The 21,674-nt window shown below is 44.5% G+C and overlaps 3 protein-coding genes across 4 annotated transcripts; 1 reads left to right on the forward strand and 2 right to left on the reverse strand.

Annotated features, from left to right (window-relative positions):
* Positions 1–511: 511 nt before the first annotated feature.
* LOC108936104 (uncharacterized) lies at positions 512–6,544 on the reverse strand. Of its 2 annotated transcripts, XM_018755184.2 has the most exons (5): positions 6,456–6,544; positions 6,114–6,372; positions 3,249–3,298; positions 2,773–2,798; positions 512–2,411 (listed from the first exon to the last, which is right to left on the reverse strand). In XM_018755184.2, exons 2-5 carry the CDS (start codon positions 6,143–6,145, stop codon positions 2,031–2,033), a joined length of 489 nt encoding a protein of 162 aa, XP_018610700.1. In that variant the 5' UTR covers positions 6,146–6,372; positions 6,456–6,544; the 3' UTR covers positions 512–2,030. The 2 variants fall into 2 exon arrangements, with proteins under 2 accessions (XP_018610700.1, XP_018610699.2); XM_018755183.2 differs by lacking the exon at positions 6,456–6,544 and having other exon boundaries at positions 6,114–6,446.
* Positions 6,545–11,044: 4,500 nt separating this feature from the next.
* On the forward strand, positions 11,045–15,552 carry LOC108936023 (alpha-crystallin B chain). The gene is made up of 3 exons (XM_018755058.2): positions 11,045–11,315; positions 13,008–13,130; positions 13,228–15,552. Exons 1-3 carry the CDS (start codon positions 11,124–11,126, stop codon positions 13,429–13,431), a joined length of 519 nt encoding a protein of 172 aa, XP_018610574.1. The 5' UTR covers positions 11,045–11,123; the 3' UTR covers positions 13,432–15,552.
* A 2,911-nt stretch (positions 15,553–18,463) lies between these two features.
* mia (MIA SH3 domain containing) lies at positions 18,464–20,387 on the reverse strand. Its single transcript, XM_018755231.2, has 4 exons — positions 20,191–20,387; positions 19,752–19,885; positions 19,334–19,444; positions 18,464–18,555 (listed from the first exon to the last, which is right to left on the reverse strand). The coding sequence occupies exons 1-4, from the start codon at positions 20,318–20,320 to the stop codon at positions 18,532–18,534; spliced, it is 399 nt and encodes a 132-aa protein (XP_018610747.1). The 5' UTR covers positions 20,321–20,387; the 3' UTR covers positions 18,464–18,531.
* Between the last annotated feature and the right edge of the window lie 1,287 nt (positions 20,388–21,674).

Here is a 21,674-nt window from a genome sequence, read left to right on the forward strand (position 1 = left end):
TTTGCTTCCAGGATAGGGTATGGAGCACTGCAACCCCATTAATTATAAAAAATAGACAGCTCTGTTATCATAAGATGTCTTGGACGAAGGGGTCAGTTCTGTAAAACAACAATAATAACAACAACTCTTGTTACAAATCAATTTCCTCGTACCCTGGCCCACCAGCTGCTAACTGAGTAAAGATACATGGATTCTGTGGATGGCGTGATGGCTACTTACAGACCCTTCCACGGTGGGAGTTTTGCGAGGGGTCGTCAAAGCCATGCGTGCGTGCAGCGACGTGATGACGTCAGAGCACTGTGGCGAACAGCCCCGCAGGACACACCGTCCCAAATGTCTCATCCGCACTTGTTTCCCACAGTGTACACTGAGGTAAAGTGTAGTACGACAAGAACAGGGACAGTTCAAATGATGTATCAGATTACGTGTTTCTCACTCTTCTCATTTTTATTTACATGCAAAACCAAGAGATTTGAAGTACAGAGGACAATACTGTACAATTTAAGTGATGTTTTGTTTTCTTCAGTCAGAGTTCAAGATTTATTTAAAGTTCTTCGGGGAGTTGATCAGTTTGGACTCATTCATTGCCCTTTTTTATTGTTACATCTTTAAAAACTAAGGTCTGCAGGCTAATAAAACATTCGTTAGCATATTCGTCTTTCCCTTAATTTAAGTTTTATTTTTTCTGGTCTTCAACCGTTTTCACAAATCAGTTTAATGTATTCACAAAAGTATTTCCCTGTTCTAAAGAGTCTGTTATTTCCAGTCGTTCGACTGAATTAGGCATCAATGAGCTAGCGCGGACTTGGCCATGGCCCATATTTACTTAACCTCGCTATAAATGCAAAGACACGTGCAAGCTGCCCAAAATTAACATGAATATGCGCCTTTACTCACCGTTTACGAAACAATTATACTTCATTGCGGCTTGCCCGTCAGTAACACGGAAATGTAGCAACTTTAGACGGTGAAGCTGCTGCTCCTTAACGGCCTTTTTTTTCAATCACTGCAGTCCATTTCAAAGGGTCACCAAGTTGCCATGGTTACGGCATGGCAACATCGCGTGCGCTGAGCAGCGCCGCCCCGCGGACTCATAGCGGCGCGACTCGGTGAGCCTCGAGTTCTGCGTGTTTACGAGTGAAGCGTCAACTCGTTTCAAAGCAACACAAAAGCAGCAACAAAATGTCCGTTTCCCTTATCGGATCACGTAATAAATTACACATACTGTCTTTTCTTACAATATCCAAACTCACTGCAGGCTACTTGTTCATTCACAAGCGATTGCAAAAATATGCTAAGCTCTATTTCACACTATTTCAAATTAAGGATTTAAATTTTACAGCTGTGTGCATGATAATGCTCTTTAATTTCTACAAATATGGATTTTTTTTTTTACACGAGAAGTAGTTCATTCTGTAACTGCACTGTACTTGATATCAAAAATGACAGTTACCTTTAACAGGCCAAAGGGATTACAGCTCCACTCGTCAAAAGCCACATACCTACAGGTTTTAATATGTATTTTAAACTCGGAATGTGAAATATCAGATGAAAGTGACTTATTGTGTCAATAATTAACTGAGGTAGAGGGAAACACGGCACCTGCTGTGGGGTTTGAGGACTGGAGGAAGCTGGAGGCATCCTGCTTGGTCTTGGTCCACAATGTGGAACCACAGATACTCAATAACTGCTTCTGCCTGCAGCCTTCCAACTTCACATTTCAATTAGAAATTCATGTACAGAATGTGCAAATTATTCAAATTATGGTTCAGGGCAATTAAACACTGATAGAATGACTATGTTCTGTGAGTCCACACTAGAATGTTTCCAGTACTGTTGTCACCCCTCTGTAAGATCCATAAGAAGGAAATTTGGTTTACCTCATAGTGCAAATTGAGAAAAACATTTAAGCAAATCATTGTGTGCAATTTTTAAGCACTGTAACTCTTACAGGATAAGCAAAGAATTTCTAGTGTCCTGAATACAGGATGTCCTCAGTTAACACATATTCTGTGAATATTACGAGAACATTAAGTGTGTGCAGATGAGGAGCAGGGGGTGTTTTGGCGTCCATGTGACTTCTGAGATGAGCCCTTTTTCAGGCGTGGTTGGGGGACAGGCCTCTGGAGATCCCCGGTGGGAATGAGAATATCTGCAGGCTTTTGGTTCATGGTAGGCTTGACGCTGCCATTGCGTCTGGGTGTACCCTGCTTTGCCAGGAAGTCTATGGTGGCATATTCTGTGCCAGTTTTTAAAGGAGTTCTATTGTGGTCCCTTCTACCGATAGGGGTCTGTCCTTGCAGGACTTCAATCTCAGCATAATGGAGCTCTTCTTGTGACTTCCTTTTCTTGTTGGGAACAGAGTACACAGGTATTTCTGCCACTGTATCATATGTGTGGGCCTCTGCCGACTATTGGGGAAACAGAGAACAAGTCAGACCACAAACAGTCACACAAAGTATAAATATTATTTGTAATATAGTACTTATCCAAACCCCATATTACACCTGTTCACCAAAAAAGCTAAACAATATTTTCCCTGGAAGTCTATAAAACAGAAATGTGTTCAAAACTCAAGACAGACTTTGATATAAGAGTTCTCCAGCTCCATTATCTGTGTGACCTATACAGTTATGACTTTCTTTGAATCTCAGTGTCCAAAGTAAAATTAAAATTTCCCAATATGACCTTCATGGCCCCGGATCACCCATTACTGCATGTATCCGTTTACATGGAGTCGTTACACTGCTAAGCACAGCTAGACCATCATACCTGGTATGAAGGATTCACTGGAGCACCTGCAAGTGTCAAAACAAATAAAAGACTGAGAACTTCATCTTCCGAGCAACACCAGAGCCCATAACATCGTAGAAATCTGACTCAAAATGGGGATATGAACAATAGAGATAGGCAGTAAATTAGACTAACATAATTTCCAGAACCTTTTGTAACCACTAGTTGTCCAGACTGGCAAAAGAGTTTGTGAGCCTTTCAGTAACAGTGCTTCACTTTGCGCTTATATTTACAAAAAGGTTTATATTTAAGAGAACAAGAAGAATGAGAAGATCTGTGCACCAGCCAGGACCTGAAGACCTGTCAGTTATATTAAAACATTTGTTTGACCTGTTTTCGAGACTGAGTACACATATGAAAGTTTTAAATTCTGCACAAACAAAGTCAAAATGTGTACTCTGATACACACCTCCAAAAGGTGAAAGTCACAAACATGCAGATATTTGTGTTCTTACCTTTCTTTCTTCTAGTTTTATTTGAGGGCTTCCAGGGATTTAAACCCCACCTGCAGAAAGATAGTTGTTCACTTAGTTGTGTCGTAATTTTGGTGAGAAATATCACCTATTACCATCAAACAGAAATTTGTCACTGAAAAAATACCACGGGCTGGGATTGGTAAATCCATTTCATGCTCTGAACTAAATGTTTCAATGTGTTCCTGTAAAGAAAAATAACTTGCATGGGTGAAAATGTTCACTAATAATATCTGAGTATCCCATCATGTACAACTACCCTCTACCACTAAAGTCTTCTTTTTATGGAACATGGCTGGGGGGACTATCTCCGATTACAACAGTTTGAGCTATTGCACCTTGGTGAGTCATCCTTCAGCTAAGGCAGTCTGAAAAATGTTTGAGGGATCAACACAACTGACATAAAGCCAAAGAACAAAAGAAGAGAAACTGCATTGGAGAAATTCTGACTAACGGAAAATCAATGTTCAGTGCATCACCTGGGGACAAAGCTATGTTTTGAAATATAAATTAGATTAGATGAAGATAAATCTGAATGCTCATTTTATTTTCTGACAGCCCAGAGTGACCACATAAAGCTCCAGTCAAATCAATGGCACACTCATGTACATACCAATCAAAACATTGCTAACGTTATTGGGCAGCAGTCAATGTCTGGTTATGTTATTTATTTCATAACTGTTCTAAGAGTAATGTTGGAAACTGGAAAAGTTTATTGTTTGAAAATGCAGTGAAGTTGAGTTAATTCGCATGTGCCTCTTGCACAAAGTCATTTCCATTCCATTATAAAGTCCAGTCAACCATCACTGCTCATAAGAATCAGTTGGATTTTGAGCTTACCACAGTGATGTAGCCTGCAGCTAAGTAAATAAACACACACAGGTGTTAATATGCCCATGGTGTTACCCTGTTTGTGTAACAAGGGCAATGAACACCTGACATAAATTTTCACGTTGCCAACACATGCACATGTACACAGTACATGTCAAGAACAGATCCAGCGATATCCTTGCACTGCCAATGTCTCATGTCAGTGTTTCTTTTTATGTTGTGTTTTATTGTACTGAATGGGGGGTGCAGTGGAGCCGTGGGTTTGGCCAGGGCCTGCTCTCTGGTGGGACTGGGGTTCAAGTTTTGCTTGGGGTGCCTTGTGGTGGACTGGTGCCCCATCCTGGGTGTGTCCCCTCCCCCTCCAGCCTTGTGCCCTGTGTTCCCAGGTTGGGCTCCAGCTTGCTGCAACCCTGCTTGAGACAAGTGGTTTCAGACAGTGTGTGTGTGTCTATTGTACTGGTAATCTGTTATATTGCATATAAATTTCAAACCTTATTATCAATTCGAAGTCTTCTGTGTCATCTAACCCATTCTTATCACTCTAGCTCATCTTTTTATTATTCTGGGAAAGTTTGATCATCAGAATTATTCTATACTGGGTTTGGTCAGCTCAGTTGTTGTTTTACTCAGATTATTTGTAAATAAGAACACCACCATTGTTTTTGCTGTCTGCTGACCACTTGTACCTTCTGGTCCCAAGCTCATAAATTTAAGTCCAGCCAAGCCCAGTTTGATTCAACATAAGTTCCAAGTGTTCAACATTCAACCAACGGCCACCTCCAAACGGTGCTCTGTATCTGCAACTGGTGCATTGACCACAATAACCAATGCTTAATCACAACCATTCGAGACTAGGACATTATTGATAATTCTCTGCATATACACTCCAAAAATTATCCTGTAATTAGACTCTAACTTTAATTAATATTTTTCTTGAAGGGTCCATTTCAGTATTTCTGTTTTTAGCCACACGTGGAAAGCTCTGTCGCAACCTGCATATAAAATTGCACAGTATGAAATTAGATTGAGATTATATTAGCGTATTGAGTCAAGTAGACTTTCTGCCAGGCATGCAGGTGGCCATCATTATTTCAGTTTCTATAATGTCGCACTTGTTCCTCGCACACACTTTTAAGCGTTAATTAAACAAATAATTAAATAATAAAAAAATACTAAACATAATACAATGAGGAGCTATGCAGGTATGTGGAACAGGGACATTTAAAAGTATTATACTTATACAACCCTCTTGGTTATTGATGAACAGTCCAAGCCTGTTCATTCAACGAATCATAAACACTTCTGTCTTGGGGGTGTTTATTTTTCAAGAAAAAAAAATTCTACATGCCAAGAAACCAACCAAAAACCGGTTCAGTGATTTTTTTTTCTAGCCTTACAGGAAATTAAATGAAACCTCTGCTGATGGATGTTGATCTTCACGCTCCCATCTTGAGATAACTACACAAGGTGCGAATTCGGCTGAAGTTTTAACAGTGTTCTAGGTTTTTATTAGGTTTTTATTTCTTTCTTTTTGAGAAAACTCGTTTTGGTTAATGGCTGAGCCCTCGGTGCTTGAAAAACAAAAAGGTAAAGAGTCGTGAGTTGAGAGCTCTGGCCCTGAGGCAGAACAACAACCTGTCAGCTACCAAAAATATTATCAGTAGACCTTGAAAGAGTTGTGCATACCTGGGGGAGGGGTTTGAACCTCCTTAATTCGCCTCCCCTCACCCCTTCCTAAAGCACAAGTGCCCACTAAAGAAAGATACCACCATGTTATCTAGGAAAAGGCCCTGTGTGAGGTGAATTAGTTTGTGCTGATTGACAGTAACTGTGATTTTGTCCCTCTCGCCTTACCTGTTCAGCCTTCAGGTAGACGTCAGAGTATAATACTGGTTACTGTACTTGCAGTTCGTTACCCACTTCACAGCAGAACAGGTATTCGGCCTTTTTTAAACACGCCATAACGTATGTCGTGAATATTTACGGTTACTTTTACCTGAGTGCAGTGCCACTTACTTATCGACGGTGTTCGCGAGGCTGTTCCCCATGGCATGGCGCTGCGCGTGCTCTACCTCGCACTCCTCCCGCGCATTTCCTCGTTCCGCCGCGAGCCCGGCGGGGTAGTAGGAGGGTGCGCGAGTCCGTGCGCGAGTGAGTCCGTCCTGGAGACGAACCGCGCGCGACCCGCCTCTGTCCCCGGTACTCTGCGGCGAGGCAGGTGTCCGAGGAGCAACGAGTCTCCGTTCAGCGGCTCCGCTCCCTGGAGCTGTCCGACCTTGAACGAACATTAATCATTAATGTTTAACTATTACAGAGGAATTATGTCAGTGTAACGACCAGTAACGTAATCTCGTTTACTTTTGTCATTGGTAACTGATTAATTTGCTTCAGGAAGTTTCGAGGCTTTTGGAGTGTGGGAGGAAACCGGAATACCCGGATGAAACTCCACAGAAAATGAGCTGGATTTGAAGATGAAAAGCCCATGCGCTGTGTGTTGCGGCTCTGTGCCGGCGTGCTGCAGTACGTGTATTGTTTATTTAATCACATTTATTCATTTATCTGAACTTTTCCTTCAAAGTGACTCAGTGACGGTACTTACAGGTTAGCAATTAGTGCAGCTGGGTAATGTTTTACTGTATCAGTTCAGGACTCAGGTAGGTACCTTGCTCAAGCCAGGTACTGCAGCAGGAGGTGGGATTGGAACCTGGGTTCGTTGAATCCTTATCTGCATGAATTACAACCATGTATAATGATGAACTCTCTTGAATCATTTTGACAGTGTCGTGTTTCCGGGATCAGGGCCGAGGGCGGTGTCAAGGTGCGTGTAAAACTTGTATTTTATTCGTGTTGTATCCAGAAAGTGGCGACCGGTGACGGACACGGGGAGGGTCTGCGAAGCGGCTGCTTTCTGACAGGGATGCGCGCTCTCATCTCATTCTCGGGGTCGTGACCCTAACCCTGTAGCTATTTCTAGCTTGTCTTTTAATGTTATGCTTACTTTACACACAGAAGTCACTTATGAGCGGGGGTCGCGATGAGCCAGAGCCTAACCTGGCAACACAGGGCACAAGGCTGGAGGGGGAGGGGACACACCCAGGACAGGATACCAGTCCACTACAAGGCATCCCAAGCCAGACTCAAACGCCAGACCCACCAGAGAGCAGGCATATGCCAAACCCACTGTGCAACCACACCCCTTTTTACTTAATTCCCTCATCTATAATTGCTTGTCTAGTACAGGGTTTGCGTTTCTGAGCTTTATTTAAGCAAGAATGAGGAGCGCGAGACAAAATGACAAAGACCAGCACAGCTGCAAATCAATGGGCCACAGAGACCTTCTGTGTTATATAAAGTAAAGGGTACATTAAAAGTACCTCGGTGCAGCAAGTGGTAGATAACAAACTAGGTTTACTTGAGTCATATGTCTGCAGCCATGTCTCTTTCTCTTAACATAAATTGTACTTTTGCTGAGATGTATGTCGCTTTGGACAAAAGCGTCTGCTAAATGAATAAATGTAAATTTAAAAGTAGCTACCTATATACTCTATTTTTCCATGCATTCAGCCTGCTTGAAAAAACAACATATCAACTTATCTTAAAGTTCTCATAATATAATTTACTCTCCGGGTTCATTCTAGTTGCCATAGGTCTTACAGAATGAACTGAAATTAAATTAAATTAAATGAGGGATGGGGGGCGTGGTGGCGCAGTGGGTTGATCGGGTCCTGCTCTCCAGTGGGTCTGGGGTTTGAGTCCTGCTTGGGGTGCCTTGCGACGGACTGGCATCCCGTCCTGGGTGCGTCCCCTCCCCCTCCAGCCTTACGCCCTGAGTTGCTGGGTTTAGCTCTGGTTCCCTCCAACCCCGTATGGGACAAGCAGTTCAGAAAGTGTGTGTGTGTGTGTGAAATGAGGCATAATCAACTTACACACAACAGAATAAAATATCATGAATAGGGCTATGATGTCACAATCTTGTCTTTAAGCTGTACAGCGTGCTAATCACTTGCCTTTGACTGAGATGACTCAGTGACACTAGGTTCTGTAATTTGTTTCATGACAAACTTATTACCAGCTGCTTGTGGATATTCTGGCAGCTATTTAGTGTTGCAAATACAAAAAAAAAAAAAGTGATTTTACAGGTCTAGAATAGTGCCTTGTACTTCACGGTGCCAAAGGAGAGGATTTTAATAAACCAAGGATAAAGAAGTCATTCAAACACAGCTCCTGAAATGTGCACAGCATTTTTTGCCAGTCTTAATCCCACCTGATCTTTGAGAACTCAGGAATTTGAAGTTTGTTTAACAGACGTCATCAGCTGTTAGCAGTCAGATGATGAATGCGGCACCCAAAGGACCATTTGTGATGTTTGCAAGTCATGACCGCTGTTAGCACAGCTAAGTCTATTCTGTGTCTCTTTAAACAGTAAAAAAATCCCCTGAATTCCGCACTTAGCACAACACTGAATCCATGCTGTTCTTGTGTTACATCTCTCACATTTGGTAAGGTTACCCATGTCACTCTGAAGCTGAGAAAGGATCCATAATTTGTGTAAAGTTGTGATGTAAATGCGACCAGAGAAAGTCGTCTTGTACCGAGTGCTCTTTGGGTGAGCATTTGGAAAGGTGCCCTCAGCCATGCTGACTAAGGCAGAACGTTTAACCCAAGGACAGAGGTTTGAGAATCAGACGCGGAGGAACATAATTGGCGGCGGGATGTAAATAAAGAATGAGGGCTTGAGAGTGTATCAGGTTTTTTATTGTGCCCCAGAATCCGCAGAAAAGGGCCAGGCGACAACATTGATCTTTTCCTCTGGAAGTTTACTATACTTGTGAACAAAAGAAAAAACACACACAGCAGTCACACACACCTGTCAGTTTCACACTGGCCTCACTCTCTCTTGCTCACTGGAATATGTACCGAGAGAGGATTCTCCTTGCAAGGATACCATGAACAAAGTTGGGGAATTGCATATCAAAAAAACAAATTAAAATAACACTATATAGTTAAAGGGGGCACGGTGGCGGGGCGGGTTTGGGGTTCGAGCTCTGCTTGGGGTGCTTTGCGACGGACTGGTGTCCCGTCCGGGGTGTGTCCCCTCCCCCCCAGCCCTGTGCAATGTGTTGCCGGGTAGGCTCTGGTTTGCCGCGACCCCACTTGAGACAAGTGGTTGTTGGCAATGGATAGATGGCCTATATAATTAAAGAGTTAAAACAAGACTTATAACCTAGTGATGACACATTTTATGAAAATAAAGAAAACAAAATGACATTGAAGTTATTTTGTTTTGAAGTTACTCTCCATTTCCCCACAAAAAAAGTCATTAGGTTTGTGAACCATAAACTTTGGCTTCTGGCAGAGTTTACTGAAATCTAACTCCCTCCCTTACAAAAGAGAGATCTGGTAGTTGTGTGGGAGGTTTGAGACAAGAAGAGATGGAATTAGGTCATGTTAAGGGCTCCAAAATGGAGCTTCCTGAACCAGGATGTTTGTAGTGAGAGATATGACATTCGTGTCACATTATGCCATAGTAATTTTAATACCAACTCAGGGTAGAGTCTGCATGGCCTGCTGATGTTCTCAGTTACACATAAATAGTGATCAATATATACCACGTCCTCTGTTTTATTTTTGTGTCATTCTGGGAAATCAGGTTATGATACAGCCTAGAAACTTTTGTTTCTTTCAGTATCTGCTTTATGAATAAAATGATCATCTCTGAGTAACCTTAGGTAGATAATGGGTCACAGTGATCTCTAGATATTAAATAAAAATCAAATTGTTGTATAAATCAGTTCAAAATTATATCCTTGCCTGGAAAAAGTGTCATCCTTCTACAGACTTACCTAAAAGAGATTCCTGTACCCTTGTAGTATTTGTGGCCTAAAACGGCATCCATAATAAATGATCACAGACCATTACGTACACTTATCCATTTAGCTGATGCTTTTCTCCAAAAGTACTTACAGTTTTAAGCTACCTACAATTATTTATCCATTCATACAGCTCGTTCTTTTACTGGAGCAATTTAGGGTACATGGGTACTACAGCAACAGGTGACATTTGTACCTTTGACCAATTGCTGTACCCACTACCCAGTTAACTGTGCCCATGTATCACAGTGCTCTGTACACACCCTAACCTCAACCCTAACCCCAACAAAGCTCTTATCATAGATGCTGTTTTTGACCTCGACAGCTTATTCCAGTAGAGTGGCTTCACATACTATCTGTTATATTTCTTGCCACCTTAAGGTCATGAATGATTGTTTAAATCTGACCATTCCACCAAGGTCCCGGGCTTGGCGGTAAGGGTAAGCTATGCATTGTTTGTGCAGGGATACTGACTTGCCACAGGGCTTTTTCATGGGGATTAGCTCTGCACAGAGTGTGCCTTAGCCACATCCAGAGGGAAAATACCCATGCTTGCCTTTTATGTGACCACTGGCCTTTCGCCCAGCCCGGCATGCCTGCAGACAATAGCCGGAAGAGGGATCGGACCCGACCTGGGACAGGCTCATCAGAGCATGGGGAGAGTTAATCCCCCTGGCACAGGAGTGTGCCCTGCTCACGGGTCAGGCCTCAGGAGTAGGGAGCAAAGCCAGGGGCCAAAGCTACGGACCAGCATCAGTCCCCTGTCTGCGGATTCAGATGTGCTCACAAAAAAGTGTCAAGCGATGTGAGTCCAGGGGCATCAGCACTATTCAAATCCGCTGCACTCCCCCCCCCCCGCCCAAAAAAAATGCAGGGGTCTGCCTAAATGAGATCAGGCCACTGGTTTCAATAAGTATACAGCAAGTGGCACGGAAGAGATGGGGAGAAAGAGAACTCAAAAGGCCTAGGGTTAGGGAGGGACAGAGCCAGTAGGGGAAAAAAACTGTTTACATCACTGTTCGAGAAGGATCCGCGGGAGGGTGTCTGGCTGGCACAGCCTGGCATCAGTGGGTATATATAAGGGGCTAAGAGGACGAGGCAGCTGAGCTTCTACGCAGTATAGCTGCACTGCCCAGAGGCAGCCGTGTGAAGCAAGATGGACATTGCAATCCAGCAGCCTTGGTTCCGCCGCTCCTTCCTCTCTTCCTTCTTCCCCAGCCGAATCTTCGACCAACACTTTGGCGAACACCTCTCGGAGAACGAGCTGCTCCCTCCCTACCCCTCCTTGTACTATTCCCGGCCCTGGCTCCTGCGCTTCCTGAATTGGGTGGACACCGGGCATTCTGAGGTGAGTGCCGCAAGTGTGTGAGGTTGCAGGGTGTCGTAGGTGGTTAAGGAGCTGGACTTGTGTGCCCTGAAAGGTGGAGTTTCATATCTTTGAGCAAAGCTCAAATATTCAACCATCATCAAATATCCAACTACTTCCAAGAAGGTGCCTTCCAGAGAAATAGGTATTGTGGATGCAATGTAACCATGGCAACTGTATGGTGCTGAATCAAGCATGTATGTCCTATCATTGTCTTATATACAATAGCACAATATAAGATATGAGTTATGAAAAGTCATAGTAACACAATAAACTGTCCCAAACCAGTCCAGAGCAAGGTTCTGATCATTGTTTTTACAGGTCTTCTTTATTGTACATCTTTATTGTACTTTGAGTTAAAGACAGCTGTTCTGTATAGTGATGTTGTTAGAAGCACTTTCAAGGCATGGTTACAGTTCAGTTTAAATATAAGCATGGTTCATACTTCACCTTGTTATTATTTTGGTTGTGTCTTCTTATGTTAAAAAACATTAAGCTGTTGTTTATTTCTTAGCATGGTGGCGCAGTGGGTTTGGCTGGGTCCCGCTCTCTGGTGTGTCTGGGGTTCGAGTCCTGCTTGGGGTGCCTTGTGATGGACTGGCGTCCTATACTGGGTGTGTCCCTTCCCCCTCTAGCCCTGTGTTGCTGGGTTAGGTTCTGGCTTGCTGCGACCCTGCTCAGGACAAGTGTATTTGTTTCTTTTGGACTCTCTTATCCCACCGCCACTATGTCAGTACATAGATCAGGTCAATCTAGTTTCACCTTTAACATTAATACCACAGTTATAGCCTGCTTGTTGTTGCTTATGTCTTCAGAGGAGCGTGCAAAGAAATTTACAATGAAAGAAATGTACACCCTGTGGTATACAATCTGAGCGTGTTCCTGCGTACAGTCATGAAAGAGAGCAGCTCTGGGGCTACAGAGAGCCGCTGGCGCATTCTTTTCAGTGGTTGGCGGTAACACAATGTCGCCTACTGCAAAGAGTCATGCTGCAGATCTGCATCTTCCCACCTTCAGTCTGTATAGAGATTGATTTTTCTGGAATTTCACTGGCATGCTTCCTGAAAGCATAGCTAGAAACTTCCCGAAAGCCTTCTCGTGTTTACGAATGCCAGAAAGAGTTCCTTCATTTTAACCGTTCCTGTTGTCATAACATAAATCGCTCTCAGGGACAAAACATTAGTCAATAACACACACGCACGCACGCTGGCCGAGCCGGAGCCTAATCCGGCAACGCAGGGCACAAGACTGGAGGGGAGGGGACACACCCAGGATGGGACGCCGGTCCATCACGAGGCACCCCAAGCAGGACTCGAACCCCAGACCCACCGGAGAGCAGGACCGTGGTCCAACCCACTGCGCCACCGCGCCCCCCTTAGGCAATAATAATTTACTTTAAATCAAAGTTCTGAATTAAAATATTTAGCTTATGGTATTTAAAATGACGTTGTGCCAAAGTTATTCACCCTTGTGTATAGTTATTATGTGAGACTTTTGCACAGACACTGTGTACAATTAAACCAATTCACAAAGACTTCAGTGTCTTTCTTTCATCTATGCATTGTATTGAGGATTACCGTAAAAATTTCAAGAATTCTGCCCGCAGGTGGTTATGGAGGAGGAGTTCTATTAATTCTTTATTTTGCTACCTTATGGATTACTGTGCCACCATAGATGCGCATGGACAGGGAACGCTTTGTGATTAATCTGGATGTCAAGCACTTTTCCCCAGAGGAGTTGACAGTCAAGGTCAACGGGGAGTTCATCGAAGTCCACGGAAAGCACGAGGACCGTCAGGTAAATTATACTCCGAAGAAGCGCTCGCGAAAACGAAACAAAAAAGAAGCTCCAATACAGGTGGATCCTGTCTTGACTGTGTCTCCCTTCTCTGCAGGATGACCACGGCTTTGTGTCGCGGGAGTTTGTTAGGAAGTACAAGATACCAGCAGGGGTAGTCCCAAGCGTCATCACTTCTTCTCTGTCTTCTGATGGCGTGCTGACCATCATGGCCCCCCGCAAGTTGGAGGACATCCCTGAGCGCACCATCCCCATCACTCGCGAAGATAAGCCTGCAGTGTCTGCACTGCAGAAGAAGTAGAGTGGCTGACATTGCCCTGTCCATAAGGCTGACCCCCAGCACCCTTCCATGACCCCTTGACCCTTCTCGCCGCCGCTCCCCAGTGCCGCAGCCTCAGTGTGGGGTGACCTGCCGTTGATGACAGAGACGCACAGACACGTTGTTGCTTCCTGAATACACCTCCTCTGCGCACTACCAAGTGACTAGAGTGTCCAGACTTTCAGATTTGGTCTATTCTCGTTGTAGACATCATGACATGTAGTATGTGGTGGGGATGGAGGGGTAGGGGTGTGATATTATCAGTCCAAAGAATTTAAAAACTGAAATCAGAATTTATTTGTAAGTGTTCCAAATCAAAAGCCTAATGGATCCCTCAAACAAAATCAGCAAGAACTGAGGGAAACGGAAGTGCAGGCCTGTTAAGTGAGTACATAATTTTGTCCTTTCAGCATCAAGAAGTGCTTACAGCATTTGCGTTAATGAGGGGTCAGGAAGCCTGATATCCACACACCTCAATGTGATATCAATTATTGTGGCAAGAGGTTGACTTGGAAGTGTTCACCTACTGGATACCCAACTCTTCCCTCTGCTGGAATACCTTTAATGCTGCTCATGGTCTCATCTAAATGAAATAATGCTCATGCCAGGTCTATTCCCTGTTTGATCTGCAGTAAAAGGTGATAACTCAACCACAAGAATGGCCTGTTGATGTGAAAAACAGTAATCATGTATGTAAAGCTATGAGGAGCTGGATGAAGCAACACCTGATGTACACTCAGATTCAAGGGAGGGAGTTTTAATGCATGAACCAAGGAAGGCCTGTGTTCACAAACCACTGGAAATGACAAGATGTGTAACAGAGAAGCTTGAGAAGGTAGGAAGAGGCACCTGTAAATGTTCGGTGTTGCACCACCAACAGGTAACCATTTCCTGCAAAGCTGCTTCATTTAGAGTCTGATTTATTATGTCAGGCCCTTGAGTTAATAACCAACCAGCTACCCTCCAGCAAACAGCCGTGCAACACAAGAGCCTGGTTTTAAAAACACACGTCTTATTATCGAAGGTCAGTCCTGAATGTTGATCAGTTACTCTTCAATATATTGAAGAGCACACGGAGGAGTGTAAACTTGCATATAGTTTTAACTGAGCGTGACGTCTGTGTGGCATTCCACACATCGGTGGGTTCTCTTGGTACTTCCAGGTGATAAAGATGGGTGTAAAGCTCTCTCTTTTTTTGATGGGGAGAAATTTGTTAAGGTGTAGGACCAATACGTTGTATTGAGGAACGGGAAAAGGAAAAGAGATGGAACAGGGGAGTATTCTCTTCGTCTGGTGTGTTGCCAAGCATGGGATTTTTAAATGTTATGGATTTGGTTGCTGCTGGCAGGCTGTCTGGAAGAAACTGGTGAAATGGTGAGTCGAGATGGAGAAATCCGTTTTATGTGAAGCCTAATTTTGATCATAACTGTTTATAGAAAGAAAAAAACAGGTCTTTTACACAGACAAATAAGATAAGCTGATGTGTTGCACAGCACTCTCACCTTGAGATGACAAATCCTCTGCATTCAACCCCTTTTAAGCCACTAGTATATACAGGCTATGTATATGTATATGTAAGACACATAGCCAGTGTGCATTTGCATATACCATATTCTGGACTAGTGTACTATGTTCAATCCCTGGGCCATTTCACTCCATTTGTCAGCTGCCAATCCAGTTCTTTCATAAGCAGTTGGCACCTGCCCACAGTCTGTTTGCAGGGAGGAAAGTGAGCCAGAGATTTGAACTCTGTTTATCGTTGGTAGTTAATGCAGGGAGGTTGTTATATTTAGCCTAAAGGGCACACAGTGACCCCTGAACTCTGACCCCTCCCTCTTCTCCTTCACCAAGTCAGATGAATGCCAAACCCTGCACCTCACATCTATGTGCCACAAGCATTCCAGAGAGCCTGGGCCAGGGGACCGGTGTGAGTGGTGGTCAAAGAAAGCCACTGTGTTGAGCTCCTGCTTCTTACCATTTGTGTACCGTTACCATTGCTTTATAACCATACATTCCTCACAATTACTAGCAGGACATGTTGTATTAACATAATAGTGTGACTAATATGTGAAAATAATTATCATAATAATAAAAAAAACTGATTCAAACACAAGGAATTCACTGCGACTGCTTCATGGGGTGTGTCGTCAGTCTGGATGTCTTTTTATTATTATGTACATTTTTTAAGAGCATTATTTATAGTGAAAAGCAATGTATTGTTTGTTTCCAGTAATGACCCATACAGTGAGTACAGCTAAATGGTAAACCTTTCGTAAGTAATTCCATGTAACCTGCAAGTTTACTGCCCCTCTACTCTTTTTACTTTTCTAACTGCATGAATGATTCTGTCTTCCAGCATCGGCAACAAACTCTTAATATAATGTTCTTTAAGAGTTCATGATTAGTTTGACTGAAGAAAATGAACAAGAACTAGAGGACTATGATCATGCATGTGATATCCTTGACAATATCACCAGGTGAGGAACAGTGCTGTTCACAACAACGCAAAACATAATTGTTAAAAACATGTGGTTGCTTTGCTCAGATTATGGATTTAGAGGCTAAAGGTTTGAGGAAGCTGGGTTGATGAATACCTCACTGCCAATGGATGAAGGATTAACTTTACTTAGAAGACGAGGAGCAGGAGGGGAGGCCGGACTCTTCGATCTCCTGGTTGACCCGCACGTTCTGTTGATAGTCCCGGAAGTCCTGCCGGTAAGTGGAAACGGGCTCATACTTTCCATACAGAGGATCCAGTTCCGGTTGGTGTCCTGGGAAACATCGCCCCTGGCTCAAGCCTGAAACTGTGGCAGACAGCGCATAACGACTGCATATCAAGACCGCAATGCACGCGCATCTGTGGTTTGGCAACGAAAACACATGGCACAAAGTGACTGTTAACTACAGAAAACATGAACAAGTACCAGAATTAAAGAATGTCGTGGTTGTGCGTGCGCTTTCTGAAGGAACAAGCTAAACAGTTCCAACGTGTGACCGAGCAGCCAACTTACGAGAGGTGTTCAGAGGACGCTTCTCTTCTCTGTTGTAGGCTAAAGAATATGTTGTTTCATAATAGTGCGTATACTGCAAACAGTGACCAGACAGACACATTTCGCAATGTTACACATACATCCTGGTTGGGATAACTTTGAATTTAATGTTAAATCAAAAGTCCCTCCCATCTGGCAAGACAAGCATTAAGACCTGCAAGTGTCCCAAGAGCCGACCCAGGTTTTTTTTTCTTCCAAATTCTCAAGATTGAATTCACGTGTGTAAATATGTGCACTTGTAGTTCAAGAAAGATTTGATGATCAGACAAAAGTGCAAATAATCACATTATATGATAGGTGGTAGTTACATCATGTCAACACAGTGGAGTAACATCTTGTCAGAAATTGGGTGGAACCAAAACGAGACACGAATCACTACCACAAAGCGACAGATGAGGTTCGTCTGAACATTAGGGAGACGCATCCTCCGTCCAGCCCAGCTGTTACGCTCATGTGCTAGAGTCACCCAAACAAACGCTCAGTTTGGAGATGTGTGTTGTCTCACAGTGCCTGGGTGGTGCGAGAGAACGTGGGTTCGATCCCCACTCGGTCTGTGCGGAGCCTGCGTGTTCTCCCCAAGTCTGTGTGGGTTTCCTCTGGGTGCTCTGGTTTCCTCCCACAGTCCAAAAACATTCTGTTCAGGTTCACCCATAGTGTGTGAGTGACAGAGAGCGTGTGTTCCACTGATGTATGGATGAGTGACATAGTATAAGTATGGTATCTAGCAGTGTAAGTCACCTTGGTGAATAAGGTATGGACTGGTAACACTACATAGTGTTTGTTGGAAATAGCTTTGGAGAAAAGTGTCTGCTAAATAAATAAACGTAAATGCAGAAGAGGAACGCCTTCGGATTCGGGTGCGAAAGCTCGCCTGAGACGGCAGGGGGCGCCGCTGAGCTGAAGGGTGGGTGTCGAAACGCTCCTCGAACCAGTTTCCAATAAGTGTCGAGGGAGAGTATGTTACTGTAGCACAGCCGACCTGGCCCAGCTTGTGACCCTGATCGTCGGCCCTGCAGCCCTCTCCTTGCAGCATGTAGTTCTTCTTCATCTGAGCAGTCAAAGAAAACGCCGCACCAACACCACCGGAACACCTTAGAAAACATCAACAGTCGGAATTCACGGCACTGACTTGTCAGAATAATTGGAAATATTTTTCGGTTTGATTTTCGATGCTCGGCAGATCTCCTCCAGCTACGAAGAATTCTAAATTAATTAAAGGAATATTTAATTAGAGAATATTTACAGAACAATCGTTCGCTTAATTGAAATTCATTCGACTCAAGTGACCTGACAGTTATGAATGCTAATATTATAGAAACACCAACAGTGTACCTTGTAATCATCAGTCATGCACCGTGGGGCGCGTGAAAGTGGGAAGTGTCATTCAACTGTTGACGCGGCGTTGTCATGGATACGGCGCCATTTTGCGGACGCTGCAGCCGCTCCGCAAAACCCGAGGATCTTAAAACGTCCTCTTCGCATCCGCACGACATGCCCATCAGTAGTCTGGGGGGTCGAACTCGGACTAACATTAACCTTCGCATAATGTCGTCAATGTCTTCAAATAATCAGGCAGAATGCAAACGCGCTGCTCTCTTCTGGACTGTTCGTGAGCTTCATGAGAAACAGGAGACTGACTGACGCGGCAGTATTTCTTTATTAAATTTTTGAAATATATAAATGGTACCGCAGTTACAGGCACTAACACTGCGCACGGTATAGTTCCCTATGGAAGGCTGGTTAAGCAGTGAAATGTGAATATGAAACGCCTTAAATTAATAATAATAATAATAATCATAATAATAATAATCATAATAATAATAAAATGAAATAAAAATAATTAAAAAAATAATATTATATAATAATAATGCGTGGATATTGTGCGGTTAATACTGCATACATATTCCAGCCAAGAGGAGCGATAACATCATGCAAGACTATAAAGTATAAAAAAAGCAACTCCATCAATCGTCAATCCTGCAGGCTGCCTCCGCTGTCCTCCGTTCCTCATCTGAATCGACGTCGAATTCACTTAATAGCAGTAAAAGTCCCATTTCTAGAAGAAAAACGAAAACGCAACTTATTATATACAATACACGTTCATATATACGGCGCACTGTAGAGATTCTTACTTTTCAGATTTCGCAACACCCAACAGTACAAATAACAAAAACAAAGAGAACAATAATAAACATAAAGGGAATACAATTACTGACTACATTTCTGATGAAAACACTGAAGGATTTACAAAGTGTTACAGTTTTAATTGCTTTTCATTAGTAGAGCCTCGGATAGTAATAATGTACTGTCTGATTTTATTTGGGAGTGCAATGAAAGTCTGGTTTCCTGCTAGTTCATTTGCATCTGTGGAAATGAAATTTGGTTCATGGCAAAATTAATTTGAGTAGAATTGTTTGTTTGCCTCCTTACGGCAATCGAGGAAGCCAAACCGCCCCCCCCCCCGGACAATATTTCTTTGCGATTCTTAATATTTAGCCTCGAGGAAATTTTGTGTTACAAATTCTGAGAATCAGCTTAAACGATACCTCTTCGATCTTGTTTATAAGACACTTCTGTGGTAAGAACCAGATTTTGTTCCGAAATACCAACACCAGAATTCCAGTATGAGATGTGGAGGCTCCAGAGACCCTTACGATGACAGTCCCTAGAGTTGCAGTTTGGGGCCTGTCCCCAGTGATGAAGCCTTAATGTTCCCTCTCCCAGTACATACATTAACTTAGGAGATGCTTTTCTACAAAAAGCGACGCACATCTCATAGAACATGATGACAGACAGTACGTGATGCCTTTGCTCCGCTGCCCGGCGACACCTACATCAGTTTCCACCTCCACCGCCGCCGGCATCAACGCGTGTGTCTCCTGCACCACGCTGCTGGGGAAGTGTCCCAGTCGGGCCTCCTGCTCGCTGTAGTAGGAGCCCTGAACCTGCGGTCAAGAACAGTTTGCACCTCGGTCTCCTGCAGACGTCAGTTTCTCAGAAACCAAGCGAGAGGTTGTCAGATAAAGATTCGATCAATCAATCAATCAATCAATCAATCAATCAGTTTTTATTTATGATTGTACTTTTCCACACAGGTACGCCGTTTCCAAGCGCCGAAGCAGTGATTTCCCAGACTGCTATAATGCATTAGATACACATGCGCACATAACATATCAGAGTTGTTGGTTATGATGATGCCCCCCACCCTGTGACTGAGCCCTCTTTCACCCTCCCGGGGGGGGGGACACTCACGCTGCCTGCCCAGAACAGGTTGCCCCGGTCCTTGAGCATGGCGTACACGTAGACGAGCTGCCCCTGTCGGATCGGGATGAAGCGGCAGTCCTGCGGGTAGAAGTCCTCCAGGGCGCGTGCGATGAGGATGGGATCTGGGCGCGGGAGAGGCACACACGTGGAGCTGCGTGCCAGCAGCGCGACACGCGCGTCCTCGAACTCGAGCACGTGATTCTACAGGGTGTCGCTGGCAACTGCCCACTAACTAGCAGATCTCCAGGTTTTCAGATGAAGTGAGCTGCAGTAATCTAGAACACACACCAGTGACAGACCAGCGGTGCAACGCCTAGGTGTTGGAGACCTGCATCTGACAGTGATACCTGGACTATATAACAGCGTAAAAGCACAATTTGCCCCACGACAAGCTGGCTCCGCAGGAACAGCCAGCGGTTCTACTCACGGCTGCATTCGGAATCGGCACACAGCTTCTTGTCGGAGAGCTTGGGCATCTGTCGCCCGGCGTGGATCGCCAGGGGTGGCAGGCAGCACAGCAGGACCAGCAGTTCGCACCAGGGGCCTCGGGGTGCCATCGTCAGGATCGCAATCAGCCAGTCTGCTGTGGAGAGCTTAGGGGACTGGGAGCCCAGATACTGACCGGTCCAGAGGAGCCTCTACCTCCTCCCAGAGCACCGCCCTCCCTGCCCTCCCAGCTGCTGGGTCCCGATCCCCTGTCGACCGCATTCATGTTGCAGAACGAAACAACTGGGTTTGACTCGCTCTCGTGCTGCGTTTGTGTCAATGGCAGAACAGGAGACTGTTTGAATGGGCTGGGAAGTGGTCCAATACAAGCAGTCTTGTGTTTCACTCTGCGCTGTTCCTTCCGCTGGCAGGACCTCAACTCACATACCAGTCGCCCTGAGGGGCTCCGGAACAGGAGGGAGCTGGCGGTGCCACCGTGAGCCTGGAGCCACGAAACCCTTGAGCTGCAACCAGAAGAAAACACAACGTATGGAAAGCAGGAAGCAGGAGTGCAAGGGGGGGGGGGGGGAGCCTAACAGACCTGTTAGTGTGGATTAGCCCACCTCTCCCCCCGCTGCACTGACCCCATCTGACCCATCTAGAACACATGCACCTCTGTGTACAGCATTTCGGACTGCTGGCTCACAGGTCTCTCCACTTTGGGGAATGCTGGAAAAAGGTGTTTTCACATTAATCCAAACTCTTTCCATAACTTGTTTATACTCCTCAAGTAAACTCCTGTGAAAAGGGAAATCCCATAATAATCCACCCAATGAAATATGGACATGAAACTGGCCAGAACACTCGTATAAATACAAATAAATTGCAGCCGCTAAGACTTTACTCTTCTGGACTTTAATATGCATAATATGAGATGATATCATCAAAATAGCATTTACTGAATGATTGCAAGTGGAGGGTGGTGGCACAGTGGCACAGTGGGTTGGACTGGGTCCTGCTTTCCGGTGGGTCTGGGGTTCAAGTCCTGCTTGTGGTGCCTTTAGACAGACTGGCATCCCATCCTGGGTGTGTCCCCTCCCCTCCAGCCTTATGCCCTCAGTTGCCGGGTGAGGCTCCAACTCCCTGGAATCCCGTATGGGACAAGCAGTTCAGAAAGTGTGTGGGTGTGTGAATGAGTGCATTAGAAATCATTGAAATATTTTTCATGCGCACTCAACTGCAGTGTGTTTACTGTGGTCGGAGCAGATCCTGCACTATGCTCCTTTCTAGAATATTACACAAGATCTTCACGCCACTGAGAACTCCACCAGCTTGCAGCTTCACTAGGTTGTTGACACTTTTTTTTGCTGTACTTCCCATCTTCAGCCTCTAGGTGGCAGTGAGGAGCTCACCAGTGGGAGTGTCTTGAATGTAAAACAACTCCCCCCAGGTATCCGGACCACCCAGTGCCAGTATCCCTGCACG

This window comes from Scleropages formosus, chromosome 4 (assembly GCF_900964775.1).
Source record: "Scleropages formosus chromosome 4, fSclFor1.1, whole genome shotgun sequence".
Classification (NCBI taxonomy): domain Eukaryota; kingdom Metazoa; phylum Chordata; class Actinopteri; order Osteoglossiformes; family Osteoglossidae; genus Scleropages; species Scleropages formosus.